Genomic DNA, 20,647 nt, shown 5'->3' on the forward strand with positions numbered 1-20,647 from the left:
GAATTTTGCCGCAGACGCGCAGCTTCCCAAGGACGAGTGAGGCAATTGTCATTTCCCTGGGCCTTAGTTTTCTCCCAGCATGACAGGCCGGGCACTGCTGGGTGCAACACGCGGTTGGCACGAGCCGTGGAACCCAGGTCACGGACCGCCGCCGCCGCTGCAGTGCTAATAGTCCTGGCCTGAATCGCTGGGCAAGCGGCCCTCGGCGCACGTGGCCCCGCCCCCGCCCCGCCCCAGGCTCGGATTGGCTCTGGGGGGGGCGGGGATAGCTCGCTGGCCGCTCCAGGTCTTTTCCCATTGGTGGTCGTGGCGGCGCGAGCCCGGAAGCGGACGGGGGCGGGGGCGGCGGCGAAGGCGCCTCCGGCGGGCCGGGGTTGCGGCGCGGTCCCCCACTCTCGGCTCGTCCGGCGCGGGACCGGCAGCCATGCATCCTCCTCACCCCGGCCCCCTGGGCGAGTGCCTGCGGGACTGGGAGGAGCTGCAGCAGGACTTCCAGAGCATCCAGGTGAGAGCCAAAGCGGGTGCCCATTGGCCCCGAGCCACGTCTCTCTGGTTGGGGGTCAAGGGTCGGGCAGCCCCGGATCAGGTAACAGGGTGCTCGGGGTCAGGGATTGGAGCCCTTGCGTCGTCGCGTGGGTGGCGAGACCCCGGGTCCCGGTATCCCCGGCTGGACCCTCCTTTGGGGTGTTTGGAGTCGGTACCCTCCGCCCGCGCGGCCGCCTCGACCTCGGAGGGACCCCATTGCGCCGGGACCCCCTCGGGTCTCCATTAAGGGCTTCGGAAAGAGATCTCTCCCAGTAGAGTGGTCGCCTGAGCCAGAGCCGGCGGAGTCCGGTCTTGGGTCACTCAGTGCGCGAACAAGCCGTGGGCGGCGGCCGGGGAGACAGCCGGGTCTGGGCCGGAGTAACCGATGTGTGGGTGAGGTCCCCATGCCGGATGGGGGCGGGGCCGTTCCAGGGTAAAGGACAGCGTCCAAGAAGACTGGACCTTGCGGCTGCTGCAAAGAGAGTGAGGGAAGTGGGTGGGCCAGACCCTGCAGGGACCTCATGGGCCTGGCTGAGATTGGAGTCTTTCTGGGTCCAGTGGGAAGCCATAGGAGGACTTGTCTGCATCCAGCGTGTACCGGCTATTGTGCTGTTCTTTGGGGGTCTAGGGAGGAGGAGGCCAGCCTCTGGACAGGAGAAGGAAGGTGGCTGGTGGGAGTGGGGAGAAGTGGCACATGCTGGATTCTGAGGGGGTGTGGTGGCCTCCCTGGGCATGAGAAATGAGACCCAGACAGGGTAGAGCACAGGCCAGCTGGGCACTTGATCAGGCCTTTGCCTCTCCTGGACTGGTTCCAACCCCTTCCTGTCCACATTGAAGCCCTTCTGCCATTCTCCCCAGAGTCCTGAGCAGAGGAGACCTAGTTCCCTGGCCTAGCCACCCCTGTCCTGGCTGCAGCCCTGCCTGACCTTCCTCACACTGCCTCTTGTCTAGTCTCCAGGCTGCTCCTTCTCGAGACTCACCCACCACGGCAAAGTGCTCTGGGAAGCCTTGGGCCAAAGGTGCAGGTGAAGGGGCGGAGGGACTGGTCTTCTAGAAGGAGGTCGAAGAACTGAAGCCTGGTGGCCTTTAACCTGACGGGAAGATGCTGGGAGTGCCTCAACGGCAGGCATCTTGGATAGCCCCAGCTGCCCCTGCACTTGCAGGCTAGATGGGCAGGAGGGTTTGAGAGGGCCAGGGGTGGCTTCAAGAGTCCAGGAGGGCCTGAGAATCCACAGCAGGAAACAACTAGCCGATGGACAGAGACTCAGAAAACCTCCAGGGAACTAGTCTGTTTCTGAGAGGGGGGTGCCGTGGGGCCGTCTGGGCTTACAGGAAGACTCCCACATCCTTGCCTGCTTGGGGGAGAGAGCAGCCTCAGGGAGGTCCCTGGGCTGGCACAGCTGGCTGCCTCTTTTCCCAATCACACCCTCCCAAGGAGTCCTGGGGGAGTCCATGCCCCGGCCCCTGCCCAGCAGGCTCAGGGGCTTCCCAGTCAGCCTGAGACTTTCCCATCCTGCTCCCCAGGAGACCCACCGGCTGTACCGCCTGAAGCTAGAGGAGCTGACCAAGCTGCAGAACAACTGTACGAGCTCTATCACTCGGCAGAAGAAGCGGCTCCACGAGCTGGCTCTCATCCTGAAGAAGTTAGGACCCCTTCTCCCCCTGCCGTGTCCCCCAGGCCTCCCTGTATCCCCCTGGTCTTGGGCGGGGAGTGGGTGTCTGATCTGGTGGGGTCGAGAGCTGGCGCTGGCACCCTGGGTGTCCCTGGGCATGCCTTCTCCATCTCGGGGCTGTGTTTGCCCTCCTGCCCCACAGGTGTCAAGTGCAACACTTGGGGGCCTCCTTTTCTGACTCTGGTTTCTGTGGCCCCACCTGCAGATGCAAACCCTCCCTCTCATCGGGGGCCAAGGAGGCTGCACAGGAGCTGGAGAACCAGCTCAAGGAGCGCCAAGGCCTCTTCTTTGACATGGAGGCCTATTTGCCCAAGAAGAATGGGTGAGGAATGCGCCCCCTCTCCCCGAAGCTCAGCACACAGTCACTCCCGGGAGGGAGCCTGAAGCACGGTGTTTCCCCTGCCCTGTCAGTCAACAAACATTCCGTGGGCCCTCTTTGGGGGCTGAGCAACCAGGATCAGCCCTGCCAGGGAAGACGGTGTGAGTGACGGTGACAGCTTGCTGCAGTGGGTGCTTTGTGAGGGAAGTACAGGAGATGGGGGTGCAGTGAGGGGCACCTAACCCAACCCAGGAGGTTGGAGAAAGGCTCCTGGAGTAGGTGATGCCTGAGCTCAGCTGTAAAGGATAAGGGAACGTGCGACAGCAGGTGTGGTGGCCAGAGCTCGTGGTGGGAGGGGAAGGGTCACAGAGACCAGAGGGAGGCCAGGCTGTACAGCTGCGTATCCCTGGTAGGCAGAAAGAATGACACTTAGATAAGCTGTGGTTTCTGAGGACGGGCAGGGGACAGTGTAGAACCCTAGGCTGAGCTGGAAAACATCCTGCAGAGGCTGCAGACAGGGTGACAAGTGGGAGAGTATGTGAGCCCCAAGTAGGGGGGACAGAGTGGCTGGGAGTCTCCCATCAGATGGCCCAGGGGGCTCAAATGCTGTATGATATGGGAGGGGAAATGTGTCCTGGAAGTCAGGGCGACCTTGGAGAGAAGCTGCCTAGGATGGTGGGGGTGGAAGTTGATATTGGAGATGACAAATAGCTGAGGAGAGAGCCAAGTTTAGGCAGCTCTTTGGAGCTTGGCTATGCGTGGATGGAGAAACTAGCAGCTGGAAGCTGGGAGCTGGAAACTTGTCCATAGGTAAGATGAGCACATCTGCCTGTGGCGAGGTGGGGCCAGCAGAGGGGAGAGAACCGCAGAGGGGAAGGGCTGGGCGTGGGCCCTTCCCATTTGTGGTGGGAGGGTCCAGAGACAAGGGGAAGGAGAGGACTGGGGGACATCAGCCACCAGGAGGTGGACAGGATGGAAAACCTGCAGGAGAGGGTTTGATGAGACCACTGCTAGGAATGGGACAGGGGCTGGTGGCAATGCTCAGAGGAGCCTGGCCCGAGTGCCTGCCATGCTCTATAACTCTTCAAAGCCCTGGGCAAGTCCCTCACCCACTCCGAGCCCACTGACATGGCTGGAGTGTGCCCAAGAGCGTGTGTGTGGGTGCAGTGGCTCAGTGCACGACTGTGACTTTTGGTCACCTCTTGGAGTTTGTCTGGCAGAGAAGGCTGAGACAAGCTTGGTTTGTGGGTGTGATGGCAGTGGAAATAGCTGACAGGGCGGGGGTGGCAAGGAGGTGGTTGATGAGTGAAGGAGGGCTTGGGGACTCAGCCAGATGGGGAAAGGAGACCAGGTTCAGAAGGGCCTGGCAGCCTGGGTGAAGGCGAGGCTCCACTTGGGGAAGCCAGCTGGGAGGCCGGGAACTCAGGGTCAGAGGACAGCTGGTTTCTGGGGGGAGCCTCTCCAGGTTGGAGGAGGTCCTGGCATGGCCGTAGGCTGCTGCAGTGGACTCCGGCTGAGAGGTCTTGGATGATGCATGTACACAGGCGTTGAATCTGCTCCTCTGGCCTACTGGAGTGATCTGATATGGCGCGGCCTCTGTAGGGGGGAGCACCTGGCTGCCCTAGAGGCTCCAAGATGGGGGAGTCTGAAGATAAGGCCAAGAGGGGGTGTGGGTTTTCCCTGGAGCAGGACTGGGAGCAGGCAGGGAGCAAGGCTGGGTGTCTGTGTTTCCTGTAGGGTTAGTCTGCAGCACCCCCAAGGTCAGAACCCTATGTCAAGGCCAAGGAAAGGCCAGGTGGGGTGGTGACCTGGTCGGGTCTGGTCCACTTGGGGCTCTGTGCCCTTTGGCTTCCCTCTCAGTTGGGGCCTCTCCTCACTCTAGGTTGTACCTGAGCCTGGTTCTGGGCAATGTCAACGTGACACTCCTGAGCAAGCAGGCTAAGTAATTTGTTGCTGCAGGCCGGGTCCACCTGCTCTTCACCCTCCTTTCCGTTCTGCCCCTGCCTCCCTGGCTGAGCCTAAGGCTTCAGGGCTGCACTGCCATGCTGGCACCGTGCCTCCCACGGCAATGTGACTGGAGGTGAGGGTGGGCCCGCCAACTCCGCAGCCCGTCCCATGAGTGTGTGTCCACCCAGGTTTGCCTACAAAGATGAGTACGAGAAGTTCAAGCTCTACCTCACCATCATCCTCATCCTCATCTCCTTCACTTGCCGCTTCCTCCTCAACTCCAGGTGGGTGTCCTGCCACTCAGGGCTTGACCCTGTGCCCTCTCCAGGCCCTGGCGCCAGCCCTCTCTACCCCTCTGCAGGGTGACGGATGCCGCCTTCAACTTCCTGCTGGTCTGGTACTACTGCACCCTGACCATCCGCGAGAGCATCCTCATCAACAACGGCTCCCGGTGGGCGAGGGCGGGGCCGGGGCTGGCCTGGCCTGGCTCTTGGGGGTGGGGCACTGGACTTCCTGGAGAGGGGGAGCCTGGCCCGATGAGGAGCAGGCAAGGGGCTGGGGTGCTGCTTTCTTCCCACCTCGGCCCCACTCCATCCCTCAGCACCAATCCTGGCGCCTGAGGGGACAGGAGTGACAGCAGCTTCCTGATACAGGATCAAAGGCTGGTGGGTTTTCCATCATTATGTGTCCACGTTTCTGTCGGGAGTCATGCTGACATGGTGAGTGGGCCAGCTGGGTCCCCAGGGCCTCGGCACAGGTTGCAGGCGCAGGGAAGGATGGCGTCCCTGAGCTCCCTGGCCTTCCCGTTTTCTGCCTTAGGCCCGACGGCCTCATGTACCAGAAGTTCCGGAACCAATTCCTGTCCTTCTCCATGTACCAGAGTGAGTAGGAGGTTCCTGCTCAGCTGAGGCCTTGCCCCAGGGAGTGGTGGGCAGGGACCTGGGGCTGCAGTGCAGCTCTGGTGTCCTCTGCCAGGCTTTGTGCAGTTTCTCCAGTATTACTACCAGAGCGGCTGTCTGTACCGCCTGCGGGCCTTGGGCGAGCGGCACACCATGGACCTCACTGTGGGTGAGTCTCCGAGGGGGAAGGGCAGGCCCTTGCTTTGAACGGTCTGAGTGACAGTGCCATCTCTGTCCCTGGTCACTGCCTGCCCTTTCTCCCCACAGAGGGCTTCCAGTCCTGGATGTGGCGGGGGCTCACCTTCCTGCTGCCCTTCCTCTTCTTCGGCCAGGTGAGTTCTGCATCCCCATCCCTCTGGTTGTGCATCCCTTGCTCTGGCGTGGGGCTTGAGCAGGGACTGGGTTCTACTGTGTAAAACCCCTGCCCCATCCCAGTTCTGGCAGCTTTTTAACGCCCTGACATTGTTCAACCTGGCCCGGGACCCTGAGTGCAAGGAGTGGCAGGTGAGCAGGGGCCCCTGGGAGGGATGCTGGGAGGGCCCGTCTCTGGCCCTGTCCTAACCCCAGTTCCTTCTGTAGGTGCTAATGTGTGGCTTCCCCTTCCTCCTGCTCTTCCTTGGCAATTTCTTCACCACCCTGCGGGTTGTGCACCAGAAATTCCACAGTCAGCAGCATGGGAGCAAGAAACAATGAGTCTGGCCCACTCCCACTGGCACAGCCCTCCGTGGTGCCCTGGCTCTGAAGGGGCTCCTGTGCTCATGTGTCAGAGGGTGGGGGGGGTTCCACTGATCTGGGAAGGTCCCTTCTGTCCTCCCCTCGGTTTTGTGGGCTCTGTGGGCCCTGACAAGTCATGCTATGTGCCAGCCCTGCAGGTGCTGGTCAGCAGCCTCAATAAAGGGTGAGGCACAGAGCCGGCTGGAGGTGTGTGTGTGTGCGCGCGTGCATGCACGTTCTCCCCAGGGCAAGGTGGGCGCTGGGTGGCTCTGTGTCACCTTGGCACAGGTTCTTGGGGCTCCTGAGCTGCTGTCTCTTGGGAGTCTGAGTTAGGTAAACCCAGGTGGAAGCCCCAGATGTGCTTAAGCAATACCAGGCAAATACAGAAAAGAGAGCTTTATTCCAAGGGCCAAAGGTTATTTAAAATTATTTACACTCATTGAAAATAATGTGGAGGTGTCAGGCCCCAACTCAGCTGAGAAGAGCCCCTTCTGTACAGCTGCTGAGGCCCTGGGGCATTCACAAAATGTGGGCCCAGTCCCCCCTGGCCATGTGCCCTGAGGCTGGGGCTCCAGAGGCACGTCTCAGGCCTAGAGTAGTCTTTGTCACTGGGCCTACGTCCCATGGCAAGAGCCAGCAGAAACCACCCCGGGTACTGGCAGGAGAGCGCGAGGGAAGAGATTACATGGGGAAGTAAGTCTGTAGGGCCTGCGGGGCACAGCAGGGCAGGACCAGGCAGCTCCTAGCTCCACACGTCCAGGGAGTAGCGGCCCTTGGTCATGAGCTTCTTGATGTAGTCCACGGCCTGGGCATGCTCCATGGCCCCCAGCTCGGCCACAATGTCGTAGAAGGTGTTCTGTACATCCCTTGCCATGTTCCGAGCATCCCTGGGGCAGGAAGAAGGGCGCAATGGGCGCAGGGCTCCCTGCAGGCAACTGGGCCCCACTCCCCTCCTGCCGTCCCCACCCGCTCACCCGCAGACATAGATGTGGGCACCGCCGTCATGGATCAGCTCCCACAGGTGCTCCTTGTCCCTCCTCAGTAAGTGCTGCACGTAGACCTGGGTGGGGGGATGGCACCTGTGAGGAGGTGGGTCCCGCAGCCCTGTGACCCGCCCAGGGGGCCCTGCCTGCGGCCTCACCTTGTGGGGCTGCTCCCGGGAGAAGGCCACGTTGAGCTGGGTGAGGAAGCCGTCCTTGTGGAACTGGGCCAGCTCCTCGCGGTACAGGTAGTCCTCATCAGAGCGGCGGCAGCCGTAGTAGAGAAGTGTCTCCCCCACCTCCTTGCCTGGGATGACAGTGCTGGTGAGCACGGAAGGCTATGGCACCCACCCCGTCCCCATGGCGCCTGGGGCCACACTCACCCTGCTGCCGCAGCCAGGCCCGCTCCTGGATGAAGCCGATGAAGGGGGCCACCCCGGTGCCGGGCCCCACCATGATGATCGGCGTGGTGGCCTTGAAGGGCAGGCGGAACTGGGACTTGCGCACGAACATGGGCACTAGGGCTCGGCGGCCATTCTCCCCGGCTGGCTCCTTGGCCCGCAGCCAGGTGGTGGCCACGCCTTTGTTGATGCGGCCAGACTTGGTTTCATATTCCACGGCCACGGCACAGATGTGCACAGAGTTGGGGTGAACCTGGTATAGGGCAGGAGTGAGTATGGCAGCCAGGCCGCAGGCCCCTTCCCTCTCCTATCACCCAGTCCTTCACCGGAGCCTCGTCGGCCCAGGTGTCCCTGCTCGGGTCCTCCATGCCCTTCCTGGCACCAAACCTCCTCAGAGGCCCTTAGCCAGCAGCCGTTCTGACTGGACTGACTCTCCACATGGGCTGAGAGCAGTCTGACAGTTTAGTCTTGACAGTGCAGCCTACTGGCTGCACAGCCCAGGGAATCTTGAGTGAACTGCTCCAGGCATTTGGGGCAGAGCTGGGGCCATGGCCCACACTCCTGTGAGCCTGCACAATGTCTTCTAAGTGTGGGCCAGGCCTGAGTAGTGCACATCCCCACCTTGGAGGATGAGGCGATGGAGTAGTAGCGGGCCTGCAGACGAGGCAGCAGCTCACACAGGTGGTCGATGGGGGGCCGCAGGGATGGGTAGTCCTGCAGGATGGCCAGGATGTGCCTCCGGGCCTCGACCACCCAGCTCAGATACAGCTCCTGCGGGAGACATAGACCAGAGGTGGGGGAGGAGATCTCATGGGCCCAGGGCTGCAGTTGGGCCCGAGCAGCTTGCAGAATGGCTGGGTTGGGGATGCTGGCTGAGGTGGTGGTCCTCTGGGTGTCGGGGTGGGAGTGGGGGGCTTACCTTGCCCTCACCCGAGGAGGAGGCCATCTTGCGCAGGTGTTCCTGCTCAGAGGGCTCTGAGGCATACTGGGCCAGCTCATAGAGAACGTTGGTGCGTGGCGGGTTGGTGATATCCAGGTAGTAGGTGAGGGCCGTGCGGTACGAGGTGGGGCAAGGGAATGGGTGCTTCTTGTTGGACTCCTCTGCGGAGGCAGGACTGGGGTTAGTGGGTGGGATCGGGGGAGGCAAAGCCTCAGGCCTGCTCTGTAGGAAGCAGGTGGCCCAGCTGGCACTGGAAGCAAGGACAGTCAGGCCTTCCTTGGCCCTGGGACAAAGCTTCTGGCTTTCAGCTGGCCTTATACTTCAGGCTGGACAGGCAGCCCTCATTAGAGGCAGACGTTGCTGGGGAGGCCTGCGACCACTGTCCCCACTCCAGGAGAGCCCAAGTTCCTGTGGGGGGCCCTCTGCCTTCCGAGAGCTGCTTGGTGAAGGGCTGCAGAGGCAGAACCCCTGAGGCCTGGTCCACCATGTGGGCCCAGGTTCATGACGGTGAGATGTCAATACTGGGGCCTTCAGCCATGATGGCAGGGCCACTTCCAGGGCAGCTTTTATGCTCGGATACCTGCACACGGGGCTCCCAGAGGCCGTGCTCTTGGTGTGGCACCCAGATGCAGCTGCCGGTGCCAGCCCCACTGCCAGCCCTTGCTGGAGCCTTCTGTTGTCACCAAATAGGCCAGCTTTATTGATTCCCTTCTCCCCAACCAGGCTAGAGGCGGCGCAGAGCAGGGCCCAGCCTGGGAGCAGGCCCAGACCAGCTCTGCCTCTCAGACGTGTGACTTTGGGGCCTGTTGATTTCTGTGCACAAGTGAGCCACTGCAGGACAGCCGAGGGCTGTGGAGGACACGGAGAGGGCCTGGCCTGCCATGGGCTCAGCAGTTAGGGATCTGGGTCTCTTTTGGAGGGGTCAGAGCTTCTTACTGCAGTGTGTAAAGTAGCCAGGTCATATGTATACAGCTGGATGGACTCTCATGAACTGAACATCCTCTTGTCTCCAGCACCCCAGAGCCCTCTTGTGCCAGGCCCGGAAATCAGGGCTTGGTTTACATTACACACCAGGGTCCAATGTGTGAGTGTCTTTTCTAAAGCTACACACCTGCCTTGAGTTCTGAGCCTCGGCAGCCCACCCTCTGGGCAGCTCTTGACACTAAAGGTGCCCCCTGCAGGGGTTCAGACTCTCCTGCGGGGAGAGTTGAGCACCACAGCCTCCCCCACCAAGGTTCCACCCCAATGGCACAGGGGACATGCCCCACAGGGTCAGAGGCCTGCATGCACACCCACTGCGCTTCTACTGCTGGCACAGGGAATCTTAATATAAATCAACTGCCTTTCATGCTGTTCCTCTCCAGGGCTGACCCTGGCACTGGTGAGGAGCAGCAGCCCAGGAAGAGCTGGGCCCACACCAGAGGACAGTGCAGGTGCCAAGGGGTCACAGTGGGGCAGCCCAGGAAGCCTTGCGTAAACCTGTACCACATCAGTGCCTCCTGTGCTCCAAGCTCCCTGGTGGGCCTGGAGGGCTGTGAGGGCTACTGCCCCTGATCCTTGAGTCTGCAGGTGGGGAGACAGGCCCCTGCACCTGCAACCCCTCCTCCCCAGGGACGTGGAGGCTGATGAGCAGCAGGGGCTGCCTCCGTCTCAGCACCCTTCCTTCCATGAAGGGGTCATGTCAGGCAAGGCATGGGGGTCCCAGGGGAGAGGGCCAGACCCTGCCACTACCTTTGCCCCCTGCCCTGTGAGTTTGTGCCAGAACCTGTAACTGGGGTTTTGGGTATAAGGGCCTCTAGGGCCACCAGGGCTTCCTGTCCCAGCAGGGCCTTGCCAAGGGACCCATTCCTACTAGCCACCTCAGGCAGGCAGGGAGGGACGGTGGCCTCAATTAAGGACTCACCATCGAGATTGTTCAGGGACATGATGACATCAAGGTCAGCACCCAGGATCTCACCAAGCTGGGTGACCAAGGCAGAGTCGTTGGCTGGGTAAACGGCCACGTGGTCCCCAGATTCATATCTGAAGGAGATGCAATGCTGAGGAGGAGGGGGAGGTGGCTCTGCACCCAGATCAGGAGGCCCAAGTGAAGATTTTGGGGCAGGGGTGGTAGCAGCTGGTACCTGATTTTGGAATCTGAGATGTCTAACTCCAGGTGCATGAGGTGTCGTTCAGTTCCCTGGTTCAGCTTCCGGTTGGTAGTGACAGCTGCCAAGAATGGATTCTTGGCATCGAAGGGGCTGGATGGGGAGGAGAGTGGCCCTGTGATTGGCTGGTCTCCCCACGGCTCCCCGCCCCCAGGGGACCTTTCTGGTTTCACAGAGCACAGGAGACCTCAGAGCTGGCCTCCAAGGCCCCGAGGAACCCACTTCAATTAGGTAAAGGGTTCTCCCTGCCCCAATCCAAGGCAGTGCTCCAACACCCCACAAAGCAGGCAGAACTAGGTTATCATGTCCCCATTTACAGGTGTAGAAACTGAGTCTGGCTCATAAAAACCTGGGGGACTCCATGCTCCCTCCACACTACCCACTGGTGGGCTGAATGCAGAGGATCAGGCCCCCGAAGATGGCTCTCCAGGACAGAAAGTGCCTGGGTCTTGGAGAGACAGGGTAGAGCTCCCTCACCCTATGGGCCCTGGCTGCACTGTGAAGGGGAGATAAATGTTTCCTCTGTAAAGTCACTGAGATGTTGGGGTTTCCTGTTACAGCAGGACTGTCTGAAGCCGGATATCTGGTCTTGAATCCCAGCAGCACAAGGACTTTCCTGGGCGGCCCCAGTAGGAGTCTGGTAGCACCTAGGCCTCAGGCAAGTCAGGGGCCCAAGAGAGAACACTGTGTCTTTGGACAAAGAGTCCAGGTATTGAGGCAGAGTTTAAGGAAGTGAGCCCTTCTGCCAAAGTTCAAGAGCCAGAGCCAATCTCACCATGTCCTGGCCCAGAAGCTGGTCTGAACCCTGTCCCAGAATATTTATCCAGTGAGAAGTCAAAGCAAAGTTAAGCACAAATGGAACAAGTACTAGTGCCCCAGAGAGCATGCCCTGGCCTGAGAGACCACTGGGAGCATGGTGCAACTCCCATCTGGCTGCGCTGTCCATAAGGCAGAGATTAAAATGTAGGCACCCCACCCAGGCCAACTCCTGCACAAGGGCAGAGACAAGAGGCCCCAAGGGATGGGGTTTGGGAGGAAAGGTCTTGTAGGGAAATGTGGGACTGTCAGTTGTTGGCCGTCCCCAGGCTCCTGAGACGGCTCTGTCAAGGGCCAGGCCTCCAACCAGACTCTACTCACGGTTTCTGGTTCTCGTAGCTCTTGAGACGGCCCATCTCTCCCACATACACCTTGGATATGTCTATGTCCGTGTGGACTACGAGCTCATACTGCCGAATGCTGGGGAGGGGAGACTGAGGGTGAGACTGGGGAGCGGCTGGGGAGGGTCCTGAGAGGAGTGGGGCTGCCTCAGGGAGGGAGCCTGAGGAAATGTACATGCAGTGGGCCGCAAGGGGCCAGACTGACATATGCGGAAGGGGATGTCTGAGCACAGGGGGTAGGAGAGCACAGATCCAGGGGGTGCTGGGGGCACCCTGGGGTTCAGCAGGCTTTGAGTTCATTCTGTGCAAAGGTAAGGAAAACTCTTCTGGACTATCACTTCCAGACAAAGCCCCAGTGCCTTAGCCTTGGGCCCAGGGCCCTCCCACACTCTGAGCTCCCACCAGCTTCTCTCATCACTGCGCTTCCCTCAGCTCGAGGCCAGACCTCCTGGCCTTGGGAGGCACACACGCACCTGGACTCCTCTCCAGTGGCTTCCACCCCGAAGTGCTCGCACACAGCTGGCCAGAACTGCTCTCGCCATGTGATGAAATCCTCCTCCAGGCTGGGGAGAGGAGGGAATGAGCCTGGCCCCAGGGGCCCCCAGGGATGAGCTACCTCCCCCAACAGCCTGGGTGCCAGATGGGGCCACCAGGCCGGTGCAGACCCTCTCCCCCAGCAACCCCGCCAGAGCTGGAGGTCTCATGGCATGCTGAGGATGAGCTGCCCAGGGACACCCCCAAGCACCAGGGACCATCCAGACTGTCTGTGCTAACCATGGGCATCTGAGCTGTGCAGGGCTTGCTCAGCAGGGGCTGGAGGGCCGGATGCCTTTCTGCCCTCAGTGATGCATGTCATGTACGTTGGCTGACACCATGGTTTTGCCCTCCTCCTCTGCCACAGCCAGCCCTGACCCTGTGGCTCCTGACCCAAGACAACTAGGCAGGGGCTCTGGGGGCTGTGGGGCTGGGATCCTGGGCACTCACTTCCCGTCGTCGTCGCCCAACCCCAGCTCAAAGATCCGCAGGGCACCAAGCTGCTCCAGCCGCTTGTCCACGTACTTGCCCATGGCATTGAAGTGCTCATAGGTCTTGTTCCCAAGGCCAAACACCTGTGTGGACAGAGGGGTGGGCCTGAGGCCTGGCTGGCAGTCAGGGGTGGGTCTCCCTGCAAATGCTAGGCAAGCCACTAGCAGTACCTGTGGGCCTCTATACCTGCCACTTTACACTGAGGTGGGCTACCTCTGGCCCCTGAAAGTGGCTTTGTTTTGATAACCTGAAGCCCAGGGCCCCATCTACAGCCTGCCTCTAAGTCTCAACCCTGGGTGGCCAGCAGGAGCAACTCACCCTCCCTGCCAGGCTTTTCTTGCCCAGCCAAATGTTGGCCACCATGCCACACCTTTCTTGCCTTTACTTGCCAGCAACACATGCCCGGCCAAGGCAAAGGGGCATAGGGGGTGACACCCTCTTAGTACTGCGGCCCAGGGCAGAACAGAGGGTTGCCCCATGAGCAGCCTTCCCCAGTGTCCCCAGCTTCAAGCACCCACCCCCCACATCTCAGCCTGCCCTGGCTGACCAGAAAGAGGTGGGAACTGGAGGGTCTCCTCTTGGACATGGGGGACTGGAGGCCCAGGGAGGTGCTTCAAGCTGCCACGAGCCCACAAGGAGCCACTGCAGGAAAGAAAGATGGGGGTATACTCACCGCATACTTGATTCCAGAAAGGTCCAGATCCGCCTCCTGGAGCCAGTCGTAGAAGTCCTGGGCATTGTCGGTGGGGTCCCCCTCACCGTAGGTGGCCATGCAGAACACGACCAAGGAGTTCTCTATATCTGGCAGGCTGCCCAGGTCGGCCTGGAGAGACAGGGGCAGGGCCCAGGCCCAGTGACCATGACTGAGCCTGTCTGAGGTCAGGTCTGCAACTGCCAGGATGCAGTTGGGTGAGTCCAGGCCTGCCCAGGGCAGCTCCCAGCCAGGGTGTCCCAGGTGTTGTGGGGTCAGAGGGAGGGAACGACTTCCATCTGTCTGGAAGGGGCACCAAGGGATCAGGGAGGGCTGCATGGCATTCAAAACAGGTGAGCAGGATGAGTAGACATCTGTTAGGTTGGAATGGAGGGGATGCATTTCCAGAGGAAAGGGGACAGTGGGTACAGAAGGGCAGTGGGGTGCGGATGGGCAAGGCTGGGTCTGGGGCACAGTGGGCCTGGGCTGTAATTCCCAACCAACTGCTCACCACTCCAAACCCAGGTGTGGACCGCATGGGTGACAGTGCCTGTCACCAAGACCGCAGCCGGTGGGGGTGGAGCAGGTGAGGGACAGTTTGGCTCGGGAGGTAGGGTAGCAGGTGCAGGGAGCAGCTGGCACTCAGAATAAAGTGGTTCTGAGGGCAAGTGCATTGGGTTTGGGGGAGTCTGGGCCATGGAGTAATCTCATCAGGGGAAAAGCGGGGATGGCAATATCCTGGGGGCTTCCTCCAGGGCCAGCTGTTCTCTCCCTGCCAACTGCCTCCCCTCTCTGTCCACTGCCTCCATCCGGGGCCGGCGGCCTGCCTGTCATTAGCTCTCCTGACCCAGAAACAGGTGAACAGAATCCTGGGAGTTTGTTTTACTTTGGAGAGCCACCACAACATGAGGTACCAGGCAGAGAACGAGCCTGGTGAACCTGGGGGCAGCGAGGAGCAAGCCTGCTCCCGGTCTGCAGAGACGGGAAGTCAGACTGAGTCCTGCCCCCAGTCCTGTGGGGGCCAGAGGCGGAACCAGCACCTCTGATGGGAGGCAGCAATCCTGCAGGTCTAGCCGGGCCTCCCCCTCCACTTCTTAGGCTCTCACCCTCTCAAGCTGAGCTCTTCCCTCAGGCCCTGCTGCTCCTGCCTAGGCACACGTGTTAGTAACAGCCTCCTCTCAAAGCCCAGCTGGACGAGATGCCGTTGAATGCCTGAGGCAGGAAAGGCCTGAGGCAGGGACTCACCCAGGGTCACAGCAGTCAGGGCATAACCGACTGGAGCCCAGATCACCTGATCCCTCAATCCAGCTCCCTTGCAGCTGCACTTAGGGGGTTGGGGAATCGGGCGGTGCGGGAGAGAGGAGAACAGTTCCTCTCCTGACACCCTTTCCTTTTTCAAGCCACACCCAATGCATTACACACCAAGTCCCTTCTGCTGCATTTGCCCAGCAATTGTACCAGTGTGGAAAGCATGGAAGGCTGAGCAGTGCAGGGAGCTCACGTGCTCACCTGGGCCAGGTGTTCTTAATGTCCTTAAAACTGGGGCCACTTGGCTACTAAAACAAATGACAAGAGATGACCATTCCTGTCTGTCTGTCTAGCTAACACAGCCCTGACATGTCTCCGTGAACCGAGACGCTTTCCTCAGTGCTGCTGGAAGAGCTGGGACGAAGGGCCCAGGGCGTGGCAAGAGCTCACCAAGTCATACTCCTCGGGGTCTGCTGCCATGCCCCGCATCCCATAGCGGTGGGCATCCTTGGACAAGCGGTTGGCAAACTCCTCGGCGGTCCCCGTCTGGGAGCCGTAGAACACGATGATGTTCCTGCCCTAGGGAAGGCCAGACACCTGGGGTCAGTGAGGAGCCAAGAGCCACAGGCTTCACCAAGGACTCCAGGTGACCACGGGGAAGGCCAGGCAGGTGGGACCCCTCTGGGGCACCCTTTTTCCTTCTTGCTTCAAGTCCTTCCTAAGTCACTCTAGGGCTAGCGTCTTACTGTCACAGGTACTGTGGTGGGTGGGGGCAGAGGACACCCAGAAGACTTCAGCCAGAGCCATGAGGGTAATTTTACACAAGCAGCTGTTCAAGAACACACTGTGGAAGGTTTTAGACATGTGAAAAACACAATGTTCAGTAAAGAAAGTGATGATTATGTGTAGTATAATCCAGTTTTATATACCCACACATATACATGTGTTATGTATGTGTACATATATATGTTTTGTTCATACACATACAAGCACAAAGGAAAAAGACTGGTAAGAAGGATACCAAGTCTCTAATGGGGAATTATGGGTGAATTTTTCCGGATGATTATAAAAGTAATACATATTCTTTATAAAAATTTAGATAATAGGGAAAGGTACCTATGGATTGGCTCACATGCTCTTCATTCCACCCTCCTCCCATTGTGCCTCTACCGCAGCTACTGCAAAGCCCAGACTCTATTCCCCAGACTCCCTTGCAGCTAGGGAGGGGCAGAAAATTAGGTCCAGCCAACTGGAACTGGATATGCTTTGTAAGATCTGGAAGGTGGAAATGAGGCATAGGCCACCTTCCAGTCTCTGTGTAGACATGAAGCCTCTCTGCAGTAGTATTCCAGGGCCCCAAGTCCCTAGGGTGGGCTCTGGTTTTTGCACCAAGCCCTAACTAATACAAAGGTATCAGTACAAAGGTAACTGGTACAAAGAACAAAATAAAATATATGGATTAAAACCATTTTCATGTGTTCCTGGACATTTCCTGAGTGTTCTGCAGATCATTTTAAAATTCAGAAAGGCATTTTTAAACATTTAAAAGGTATTTTAAAATAACCACTAAAAGAACTTCTTAATAAAGGAGAAAATGCTTATATTAGAGTAAGGGAACAAAACAGGATATAAAATAGTAGCTAAGTATTTATAGTAGCATCAAAATACATAAAGTCCCTAGAAATAAACCTTATAAAAAAACACGAGAGAAGCTACTAAATGATTAAGGACACAACCAGACGGAAAGGCACTCTGGTCTTGCACAAGAAGATTCAACATACAAGATGTCTGTTCCTGGATCAACACAGAAATGTGACACAATCCTAATAAAAACTTGAATAGCTCTTTTTAACTCAACAAGGTCATGTGGAAAAACAAAAATAAACCTATCCACTGGAATACTGCTTGGCAACAAAATGAAATGAAGTGCTGACACCTGCTACAGCATGAATGAATCTTGAAAACATCATGCTGAGTGAAAGATGCCAGACACAAAAGGCCATATACCGAATGATTCCATTTATAGGAAATGTCTGGAATAGGCAACTCAATAGAATCAAAAAGTAGATTAACAGTTGCTTAGGGCTAAGGATGGGGGACTGGGAAATGATTGCTAATAGGTATGGGGTTTCTTTTTGGGTTGATGAAAATATTCCAAAATTGACTGTGATGGTTTGCACAACTCTGAATATACTAAAAAATACTGAAGTATTCACCCAAATAAATGGGCGAACTGTGTGGAATGTGAATTATATCTCAATAAAGCTGTTACCCAAAATAAATACATATGAAATAATAGCCAGAAAAACTGGAAAATAAGAGCAGTGGGAGGGGATTGGGTGGTACCTAGCACTAAAGATATTAAAACAAGTTATAAAACCTCAATAACTAAAATAGTATGATACTATATATACATAGCTAGATCAAAGTACTAGAATAGGAAAATTGGTACAGACCTAAATACATATGGGAATTACACATATGATAAAGCCAGCAAGGAAAAGATGGATTCTACTACATGGAATTTAGACAACTAAATAAAATGTATAAAATGAATAAATGTATAAAAAATGTAGTGCTGGATCCATACCTTACATCTTACACCAGGATAAATTAAATTCCCAACAGACTGAATTTTAAATATGAAAATGTAACCATAAAAGAACTAGAAGAAAACATGGAAGAACTCCCTTATCTTGTTAGAGTGGAGAAGGCCTTTCAAAGTCCAGAAGTCATGCAACACTAAAGTGGACTGTGTAACTTTTACGTGGCAGCACACACACACACACACACACACACACGATAAGCCAAGTTAAAACAAATTATTAACTGGGAAAAATATAGACAAGGGGTTAATCTTCCAAATAATTTTAAGGAGTTGTATGAGAAAGATCAATCCCAAAAGAAAAAGGGGTAAAACATTTGAATAGAGAACATAAAAAAGAAAAAAAGAAATGCCATTGTAAAATATGAGAAGCTGCTTAAACTCACTTATAAGAAAAAAACAAATTAGAACTATGCAGAGCATTTTTTTTTTAATTCTAGAAAACTGGCAACCCCCCAAACTTTGATAATAAACTGTTGGCAAGGATGTGAGGGAACAGGTTTTCTCACAAATTGCTAATGAGAGTGCCCTGCGGCAACCCCTATCTGGGGTGGCGATTGGTAGCTTCCATCACGATCACAAATGCATGTATCTTTTGATCCAACAATTCCAATTCTGGGATTTTACTGTATTTGTAAGTGTGCAAATTGGCCTCCATAGTCACAGCAGCATACTTTTTAAGATCTAAAAGTGAGAAATATTCTAGCTGCCCATCACCAGGGCAGTGTTAAAACAAATCATAGTACTTAAGATCACGTAACAGAATCAGTATGCAGCTATAATAAAAGAGGGAGGTATCTTTCAATTGTTATGGAAGGATCTCCAACACAAATCATTAAGTTAAAAAAAAAGCATTGTCTATAACATTGTAGTACACCACCTTTTGTGTTTTCAAAAAGTGTAAAGTAAGGATCTCTGATTTTTTGTATGTGCATCAAGAAGCTCTAGAAGGATACATAAAATACTAAGAACAATGGTAATGAGTGGCAGGGACAGGAGAGGCTTTCTACTAAACAGTTCATGCTTTGGACTGTACCATGTGGATGAAGTTATCTTTTCATAAAACTGAATACTTAAATAAACAAAAAGGGAGATGAAATTGTAACTGTGCTATGACCGTAGCTATGTGGGGTCCACATCTGCTCGTGGACAGAGCCTGGCCTGAGATGGCAGAGAACGGACAGCATGCTGAGTTAAAAGGAGAACCTCTCCTTTGGTTTGTCAAGGAGTACTTTGTCAAACAAACAGTTTGGTTTGTCCGAGAAGTAAACATTCAAAGAAAGTAAACTGTCCCAGCAACAGCAGAGCAGCTTCCAGGCTTTGGCTGGCCGAGAACGTACATGCAAAGGTGCTGGGCCTGGGTTCCCGCCTGCCTCTCCTCCTGCTCAGTGAGGCAGGCCTTCTGCTGGAGCGCCCCACACATGCACCAGGGCCAAGACCCACTGGGAAGAGCACAGACACAGAGAACACTCACCGTCTTTTTCATCTTTTCCACGAAGCTGCTGTCTTTGACAGAGGAGAATCTGAAAAACAAAAGTGTCCAATCGGGGGGATGCACGTGATAGCACTAAGGCGCATTTCTCCAACTCAGCCCCACGCCACTCTCTGGTGACCGTGTACACCAGCAGCCACCTCTGGTCCAGGATCCGGACCGCAACAGCAGGGCCAGGGCTCCCAGGCCTCCTGGGCTCTGAGCAACCAGGTGGGCCTGGCCTCACTGTGTCCTCTATAGTAAATCCAAAGCCTCTTGAGATGCCAGCACTTCATAGAGCCAGGTCCTCCAGCCCCCAAGACAGATGAGAACAAAGACGGGACAATGAATTCACTCTCATGTCCCCATGGCCTCGTCTCATCTCCAGTTCCCACCGTGCATAGCAACCAGGAGTCTCCTAAATACAGTTCTGACCATGCCACGGCCCCGCTCCACTCCAAAACCTTCAATGGCTCCCATGACCCACAGGACAGGGGTACACAAGTCCCCTCAGAATCTGTCCCAGACTTGCCTGATACTCCCTTCCACATGCAATACTCAGATGCACTTGTTCACACACCACTCTCTCCAAGTTGGCCCTCAGAGTTCTGTCACACTGCTGCCTCCAGCCACAGCAGTCCCATTCTTCTACTCACCAGCTGGCCCCTTTTCCACCTCAATGGCCCCGCTCAAGTACCAACTCCCCTGGGACTCCTAAGCCTTCCTCCCGCCCCACGACCGAGCGCCCCCATTCCTGCCCTGCCACCCGACCAACTTCCTGGCACCTTCCAGAGCCCTAAACTGGACCCAGTCCCCTCCAAAGAGCAGCACCGCTGCCTCTCTCTACCTCCTGTCCTCTCCACTGCCTGTCCTTTCACTTCTCTTTTTCCTTGCCCCAGGCCCCAGAGCTGTTTAAACAAGGCCAGTCAGCCTCAGCAAGGCGGGAAAACGTACCTTTCTCTGGATGGCAAATCTTTAGGATGTTTGAAATATGGCCAGTCTGAATAAGGGACAAGAAATCTGAACACTGAAATATGGTTGCTTCCATTTAAAGTAACACTATTAAGGAATGAAAAGCAAGCCACAGCATGGAAGAGATTTGCAGCGTACACATATCTGAGAAAGGACTTGGATTAAAAATATAAGAACCCTACCAAACAATTAGAAAAAGAGGAATGCTCAGAAAAATTGTCAGAAGACTTGAACAGGCACTTTCTTAAAGAGAGTATCTAAATGGCCAAAGAACATATGGAAAGTTGCTCAATAATGTTAGTTGCCAGAGAAATGGAAAATTACACCAGCATGAAATCTATCATACACTCACGAGAAAGCCTAAAATGAAAAAGACAGACAGGATCACATCCAGGCGAAGTTGTAGAGCAACTAGCGTCCCCCACGCTGCTTGTGTGTGTGTGTGTGTGTGTGTGTGTGTGTGTGTATGTGTGTGGTGGTGGTGGTGGTGGTGGTGGTGACATGGCACCGCCACCTTGGGACGCTCTTTGGCAGTGTCTTCTATGACCCTGTAACCCAGCAATTCTCCCCGGGTACATCTGACAGGGCACATGCCCACCCGTGCACCACAGACACACAGGAAATAGCCCTGATGCCTCAAAAGGAGAATAAACAAGCAGGGCATTATTCTCACAAGAGGAGAGAACATTCTCCACTGCAGCCATGAAGAAGAACCATAACACACTAACGTGACTGACCCTCACAGGCGTGTTGAGTAAAAGAAGCCAGATTTAAGAGTATATACATAAGACTCTAATATACAAAGTCCCAAACAGGCAAAACTAACCTCTGGGAACAGGAATCAGGACAGTGGGGCAGGGATGGGGTCTTCTGGGCTGCAGGTGTGACCTGCTTCCTGATCTGGGTGGTGAGTGTCACGTGTTCACGCTGTG

The 20,647-nt window shown here is 56.1% G+C and overlaps 2 protein-coding genes across 4 annotated transcripts in view; one reads left to right on the forward strand and one right to left on the reverse strand.

Moving 5' to 3' along the window:
• Positions 1-311: 311 nt before the first annotated feature.
• Positions 312-6,274, forward strand: TMEM120A (transmembrane protein 120A). Of its 3 annotated transcripts, none has more exons than XM_037002621.2 (12): positions 312-505; positions 2,050-2,168; positions 2,404-2,520; positions 4,400-4,459; positions 4,653-4,748; positions 4,826-4,915; positions 5,118-5,183; positions 5,284-5,345; positions 5,440-5,532; positions 5,631-5,695; positions 5,799-5,867; positions 6,018-6,274. In XM_037002621.2, the coding sequence occupies exons 1-12, from the start codon at positions 425-427 to the stop codon at positions 6,054-6,056; spliced, it is 957 nt and encodes a 318-aa protein (XP_036858516.1). In that variant the 5' UTR covers positions 312-424; the 3' UTR covers positions 6,057-6,274. The 3 variants fall into 3 exon arrangements, with proteins under 3 accessions (XP_036858516.1, XP_017510012.1, XP_073071281.1); XM_017654523.3 differs by having other exon boundaries at positions 317-505; positions 5,943-6,274; XM_073215180.1 differs by lacking the exons at positions 312-505; positions 2,050-2,168; positions 2,404-2,520 and adding an exon at positions 2,527-2,676 and having other exon boundaries at positions 5,943-6,274.
• A 184-nt stretch (positions 6,275-6,458) lies between these two features.
• Positions 6,459-20,647, reverse strand: part of POR (cytochrome p450 oxidoreductase) — a 63,811-nt gene continuing 49,622 nt past the window's right edge. The window contains exons 3-16 of the mRNA XM_017654521.3: positions 18,747-18,795; positions 15,118-15,246; positions 13,402-13,551; positions 12,687-12,811; positions 12,176-12,265; positions 11,683-11,781; positions 10,522-10,638; positions 10,302-10,420; positions 8,378-8,559; positions 8,080-8,229; positions 7,441-7,711; positions 7,219-7,364; positions 7,052-7,137; positions 6,459-6,964 (exon numbers count right to left, since the gene is read on the reverse strand). Coding sequence (XP_017510010.2) covers positions 6,820-6,964; positions 7,052-7,137; positions 7,219-7,364; positions 7,441-7,711; positions 8,080-8,229; positions 8,378-8,559; positions 10,302-10,420; positions 10,522-10,638; positions 11,683-11,781; positions 12,176-12,265; positions 12,687-12,811; positions 13,402-13,551; positions 15,118-15,246; positions 18,747-18,795 — 1,858 coding nt within the window. The 3' untranslated portion in view covers positions 6,459-6,819. The remainder of the gene's footprint in view (positions 6,965-7,051; positions 7,138-7,218; positions 7,365-7,440; positions 7,712-8,079; positions 8,230-8,377; positions 8,560-10,301; positions 10,421-10,521; positions 10,639-11,682; positions 11,782-12,175; positions 12,266-12,686; positions 12,812-13,401; positions 13,552-15,117; positions 15,247-18,746; positions 18,796-20,647) is intronic.

This window comes from Manis javanica, chromosome 10 (genome assembly GCF_040802235.1).
Source record: "Manis javanica isolate MJ-LG chromosome 10, MJ_LKY, whole genome shotgun sequence".
Taxonomy (NCBI): Eukaryota; Metazoa; Chordata; class Mammalia; order Pholidota; family Manidae; genus Manis; species Manis javanica.